This window comes from Olea europaea, chromosome 13, assembly GCF_002742605.1.
Source record: "Olea europaea var. sylvestris chromosome 13, O_europaea_v1, whole genome shotgun sequence".
In the NCBI taxonomy this organism is placed as follows: Eukaryota; Viridiplantae; Streptophyta; class Magnoliopsida; order Lamiales; family Oleaceae; genus Olea; species Olea europaea.
Window position 1 is genome coordinate 7,919,393 of NC_036249.1, and position 6,968 is coordinate 7,926,360.

The window sequence follows — 6,968 nt, forward strand, 5'->3', positions numbered from 1 at the left end:
TACTCTGTTAAGACATCACTACTATGGTTGAAAATTTTACTTATAAATCAAGTTTACTTGAAATTATCATTGTAAAACAAATAAATTTTTTTTATTGGTCAAAATTGAAAATTAAACAAATAATTAATTTTGAAAGTAAACCACCCCCCCCCCTCCCACCCCCCCAAAGTAAACCCCCCCCCCCCCTCGCACCCCCCCCAAGCTTTAATGTCAAAATGATACGCACTTATATCACATATCTCAATTTCTGATATCTCCTACTCAAACAATCAAAAATTTGGAACCCAACTTTTACAAGATACAATATTGCAACACAAACAACATCCAAATCTGCAGTTATTTGGACAAGATTACAATATAAAAACAAACCAAAAATTTCAAGAGTTGTAGAACAGAAAACATATTGAGAAATGAAAAGCCCCCTTTGCAAATGATGGGCTTTGCATTTCCCAAACATGAGTCCGTTGCATGGTTAACTAACCTAAGAAATAAGACAACATATTACTAGAAACAGGAATATTAAACCTCAGCAAATCAAAACCACCTTACAGGAGATCAGCAACATTGGCAGGCAGCTCCTCAATTACAACATTGTAGAACCTTTGTATGTCGAAAAGCATACGATCATCATCTTTCGTAACAAAGTTGATAGCAACACCCTTTCTTCCAAACCTTCCACTACGTCCGATACGGTGAAGGTAATTCTCGGGTTGAGTTGGCAGATCATAATTAATCACAAGGGAGACTTGTTGGACGTCTATACCACGGGCCAAGAGGTCGGTGGTTATGAGAACACGTGAAGAACCGGATCTGAATTCCCGCATAATGATATCTCTCGTGTTCTGATCCATGTCTCCGTGGGTGGCAGAAACAGTGTGATCCCGGCTGCGCATTTTGTCTGTAAGCCAGTCAACCTTGCGTCGGGTATTTACAAAAATGACACTCTGGGTGATGGCCAAGGTCTCATAAAGATCACAGAGGGTTTCAAGCTTCCATTCCTCCTTTTCAACATTGACATAGAATTGCTTAATACCTTCTAGGGTTAGCTCGTCACGTTTCACAAGAATCCTGACAGGCTTATTCATAAACTTCCTTGTAATTTCAAGAGCCTCTGGTGGCATAGTGGCAGAAAATACTCCCACTTGAATCTTTGGTGGCAGCAGCTGGAAAATATCGTATATCTGAAAAGAATAAAACCCTGCATTTGATACCATATTGCATTCCAAGGGAAAAGGCTAAATTACGTTTCAAGAAAATTGTCACGCACTGTCCAATTTACTGTAACTAGTAGTATCAGAGCCTAGTTGAGTAACATTGAACACAGTGGAATCGTGGATCTAAGTGTGGGGGGTACCTTGGAATAGCCAAGTCCATGACAAATGGCTAGTAACGATTCCACACACGAGCACCACACAAAAATTCCAGCAAAGGAGAAAGAATTCCAAACTATATGGTTGTTAAACACTAAGTGAAAGCAGGGGAGCAACAATAGAAATAATTTGCAATTTGGAACGTTGCAGGTGAAACAAATGACAAGGTAAACAAGAAGTCCACAAAGTAAATTATGAACAAAAAGATGTAACCAAAGCAAGATACCCTAAATAAATAAATAAATAATGGAAGCAGACCTGATCCTTAAAACCTCTTGAAAGCATTTCATCGGCTTCATCCAACACAAAAATCTTAATGTAGTCCGGGCGAAGCGATTGCCTCCTTAACATGTCAAACACACGACCGGGGGTACCTACTACAACATGTACCCCACTAGAAAGAATACGCTGATCTTCACGTACACTGGTACCCCCAACACAAGCATGAACCTTAACCCCAAGATAGTCACCCAGTGCTCGCATGACCTTCTCAATTTGCTGCGCAAGTTCACGAGTCGGTGCAAGAACCAAAGCCTGGCATTCAACTAACCCATAATCGAGCTGCTGGAGGATTCCAGAGCAGAATGTTGCAGTTTTCCCAGTTCCAGATTGTGCTTGTTGAATCACATCAAGTCCCTTGCAAAAGGGAACAATTCCCCTTTGCTGAATTGCAGAGGGCTTCTCAAAACCTTCATATTAATACAGAAAAGATTTTGATTCATTCACTTTGCCAAATACAAACCGAGACTAACCAGAAGCAGACGCCAGATGTTGCCCACATAGATATGCATCAGTACACCAGTTAAACAATATCTCATTATCACGATGCAAAAAAAAAAAAAAAATTAAAGCAAGGAAATTTGAATCCTTCTTTTCAGAGCATGTTTGGCTAAGATAAACAAGTAAAGTTACTTTCAATTTTCTAACATATTCAGACAACTTACTATTTTTCCTATTTTAAAACAATTACTGTATTTGGAAGTAGCTCTAACTTGTTCTCAAAATAAGTAAGTAACTTAGGTTCAAAATAAGTAATTAACTTAGGTTCACCTTTGGCCAATAAAAATAATGTTTTTATTTAAACTTACTTATGTGCTCGAAATTATACTTTTTAAGCTCAGACAAGCATGAGTTTGAGCGCCACCCCACACCCAAAAAATAAAAATAAATAAAGTGTTCTATCGAGAAGAAGCATAGGAAATGAATTCAAGAGACGATTCCTCAGGAAATTGAATAATTTTATTATTTTATCACTTAAAGAGAGAAAAAGTGAAGCAATCATGAACATAGAAATAAGCTCCTATAGCTATGCAAAAATAATAGTGACAGTCTACCATAAGCATATATGCCCCTTAGAAGATTCTCTTGTAAGCCCATCGCATCAAAACTTTCGTGCACCTCGTCATAACTCGTGAAGAATTCCTCTCCATCAGTTCCAAGCCTGTGCTCACAAATTAAGAAAAAAAAAAAAAGACTTCATTATCAATTCACCAGGAGAAAGTAACACAGACAAAACCTGATCTTAGACCCTAAGGGCATGCATGTTTGATATGCAAGACTCGATAGTTAGGACTTTTAGCTTCTTTATTTTTATTTTTTTTATGTCCAGTGATGGTCAATCCTCCTTACCAAAAATGCTACAAGCCGAAATTAAGAAATGGCAAAATCTAACTATGTTCTCGAGCCAAATTGTCAGTAAACTTATAATAAAATGGAACTTACAAGTCATTCATTTTGTTATCATAATGTTTAGCATCAAATTGAGAGCCTTCAGACGCCATTCCAGGTATGACTACAAAAAGAAACAAATAAAAATATAGCTCAACAAGAGCAGTTCTCAACAGACTATCAGCTCAACAAGTAAGGTTATAACTGAAATCATGAGCAAAATTCAAGAGGATGGAAGAACAGTATGCATTGAAACACAAGTACCTCATCTAATATTAGTGGTCACATTCTCATTGAGCAAAATATTTAACACGGTCTAATATTGTTTCAGAGTTGTTAACTAAACCAGAGAAACAGCTGACTCAAGAAAGCGTTACAGGCCGTGGAATTAAATTGCGGTAACAATTCATGTAATGTTTCAGATTGCACAAAAACAATGACCAGTTTCAGAAACCATTATACAATGTCCTTCAACAAAATGCATATTCATTTTAAAGGCAAAGTCAAAATATGCCATCTCTGCTTCCGTATATTTACAGCATTGACTACATAAACATGACTCCACAGTAACAGGAAAATGGTTCCAAACAAGTAACTTTACATATAGAATAAGTAAATATCCCTCGAGCTTCATTACGGAATCGAATTCATAAAGAAATTACTTTATTGAGTGAATATGAAAGAACATATTAATAATCTCAATCCTACTGAAAAATCACAAAATCTTGAGCTTCTATATCGGCAAAGAAAACCAATTTTGGAGTAAGAAACCATTGAAATCTATACTTACACCGGAAAAAAAAATTAAAAATCAATAAGAAAAAAAACCAATATCAAAAGCAAAAACTAAAATCCGGTAAATCTATATTGATCATAGATAAAAACAAGTGAAAAACAATAAAACAAAACATCCATTTTTTAAAACCAAATAAAAGCAGCATAACATAACGAAACTAGATACAGATCTTCAACATAAACAAATTAACCAACTTTTTTTCAAGATAAAACCTAATAAGCAAAAGGCCTCATTTAAGCACAAGACACTGATCAATAATCAAAACACTTAAAAAAGGGCCACATCATCATAAATAAAGGTGAGCATAACCTGAATAGTAGTGAAAAGTAGGTTCGCAGTAAAGATCTGGAAAGCGAGCTTTTAAGGAGAATTGCGTATTTTTGTATCAATAATTTTTCCGAAACTCCTCGGATATACGCCGCGGAGTTTAGGAGTAGACTGAAGATGAAAGAGTGAAGATTGAAGAAAAAATCCAGTTCTTGATTGTCTTTAAGGACTTGGATTCATACTAGGATCACTTCTCTTTATTTTGATGAATTTCCTGTTTTACCCCTATTGTTTTCACTTAAACGACAGCGTATGCTTGTATTGAGAATGATTGGGCCATGAGATTAGGCATCAGACTCAAATCTCAAAACTGAGCTCAAGCAGCCAGCCTACAGTGATCTCCTTAAGCTGATCTTTACAAAATTGGAAAATGGTTGTTGGCCGGCCAAAAAACAGGCCCAAAGTCAGGGTGCCGAGGTGTTTTCACCTCGGCCCTTGGATCTGAAATTTAAAAAAAAAAATGTATGAGATCAGGGGCCTTATCCCTGAATCGGTTACTGAGCCGGGTTCAGTAGCAGAGTTCTTATAAAATTACATCATTAGAATCCTCTCATCAAATACTGATTTTTCATTAAGCTTACAGTGCTCGATTAATTTACAATGGATAAAGGAGTTATTCTAAGTATACATAATTTTTTTCAAAGAATTATTATAAAGAAACAGTTGTCTTCCTGTGATTGACTATTGCTAAAAATAGTGTATGCTCAAAATTCGTTTCTCTCACTCCCATACACCAAATTATGATCCGCAAAATTCTGGCGAAACATCCCGGATTTAAGCATATCTAAAGCTACGGATCATGCAGTGGACTTGCTAACGTTAAAAGTAAATTTTGGTAGTTTCTTTCAAGGTATGGAGAATTATGTTGATAACAAATAGGTGGCCTGAACATGTTGCGTAGGTGATTCAAGTGATAATGAATATTTTAGAATAATTGCAGAGAATAATTAGAGTCAGAGCTAGGAGAGGACAAAAAGAAAAATTGCGCTAGGCTAATAGATAGAAAAACAATTCTATAAAAAAAGAAATGGGCATGAGCTGCCTCATACATCCGTCCTCGAGAACAATGATCTACCATATCTTTCAAAGAAAAGAAATGAACATCACAATGTGTTAATGCCTTCAAGGCCTCGTTTAGGAATGATTTTTCACCTAAAAAAATTGATTTTTGGACTGTTATTTCATTATTTCAATCGTAATTTTTGACTTCTTTTCTCACAGACGGCCCCCACTTATCTTCTAACAGTCAAAAAGTCAATTCTCAATATCACTACCGAACAAACCCACGATTAAAATTAGTATTCATTGTATTAATTATATCTAGTGTTGTAAATGAATCGGATATGGAGGGGATTTGCCCAAATTCGATCCGATCCGTTAAGAAAAATTATCCTATCCGATCTGATAATTCAACGGATATTTAATTTTTAAATCCATATTGGATTTGCTACGTTATCAGATATCCGATCTGATAATCCGATCCGAATTTGAAAAAAAAAAAATCCACAATTTTTTTGGGTAATATGATTTTTTTTCCCAAAAATATTAGGGTAACTTACAAAAATACCCTTAAAATTAAGGATCTTTTGAAAAATTATACGAAAAGCTTTTTGGAAGTAAAAAATACTATCTAAAATTAAAAAGTAACACTAAAATTAAAAAGTGACACAATGTCACTTTTTTTTATGTATATAAAAATTGTCACTTTTTTAAATAAGTGACACAATGTCACTTTTTAAAGTTTAGTGTTACTTTTATATTATAAAAATGACATAAAATCTGACTTTTATTAAAAAGTAATATTTGTCACTAAGGAAAAATAATAGAAATTTAAAAAAGACAACTGAAAAAAGTCACAAACACTAAAAAAATTGACAAAAATTCCAAAAAAAGTGACAACTACTTTAAAAAGTAACAAAAATTCAAAAAAGGGATGGAAATTTAAAAAAGTGACACGAATCAGAAAAAGTTACACAAATTCAAAAAAATGACAGAAAAAAGTGACACACTTTTCCACATTCTCCTTGAGCAAACACCTTGCATGCATCAATCTAATTGATTCAAAGTATTCATTTTCGTAAGTATTAATATAAAACAAGGTTTGAATTTATATGTTCAAATTTTCTCCCAAAAAAAAAAAACACACATACACACACACACATATTCATCTAGTCAATTGCTCCAATGAGCTAATGTGACTTTTCTTCTATCATTTTTTCACATTCTCCCTGAATAAACACATTACATATACCAATCTAATTGATTCGAAACTATCTTTTATGTATTATTATAAAATAAGGCTTGAATTTTTATGTTCAAATTTTTAAAAATACACACAGGTGCATCTAGTTAATTGTTCAAATAAGATGGTATGACTTTTTTTAGAAAAGTGACCGAATGTACCCCAAAAAAAATAATAATAAATAAATACGACAAAAAAAAAACTTAAAAACACCTAGTAATAAAACACACAAAGGACATAATTTTTAATTAAGAATTCTTCTCCTACTTACGGTGACGAGGGCATCCACCCACTGAACATTACTCTCTTCAACGAGAATTTCCATGGCTTTGAGACAAAAGGCTTTGACTTCAGATTCCTTGAGTGGCTAGCACCTTTTCAATTGATCTATTTGCCAGTCTAGGTCTTATATTTTCATAGATTCAAACTCTGAAACCCCTCTGATATTCTTTTTGGATTGACAAACTGAAGAGTGATTAAGGGTGCATTTTTTTCTCAACGCCTTCACACGATTCATTAACCATTCTTAAATCCCAGCTAATTTTTGAAAAAGTCTTGATTGGAT

General features: G+C 34.4%; 1 protein-coding gene across 1 annotated transcript; it reads right to left on the reverse strand.

The window, feature by feature from the left end:
• Nucleotides 1-273: 273 nt before the first annotated feature.
• On the reverse strand, nucleotides 274-4,326 carry LOC111407481 (eukaryotic initiation factor 4A-14-like). Its single transcript, XM_023036979.1, has 5 exons — nucleotides 4,144-4,326; nucleotides 3,093-3,162; nucleotides 2,705-2,811; nucleotides 1,629-2,059; nucleotides 274-1,181 (listed from the first exon to the last, which is right to left on the reverse strand). The coding sequence occupies exons 2-5, from the start codon at nucleotides 3,149-3,151 to the stop codon at nucleotides 546-548; spliced, it is 1,233 nt and encodes a 410-aa protein (XP_022892747.1). The 5' UTR covers nucleotides 3,152-3,162; nucleotides 4,144-4,326; the 3' UTR covers nucleotides 274-545.
• Between the last annotated feature and the right edge of the window lie 2,642 nt (nucleotides 4,327-6,968).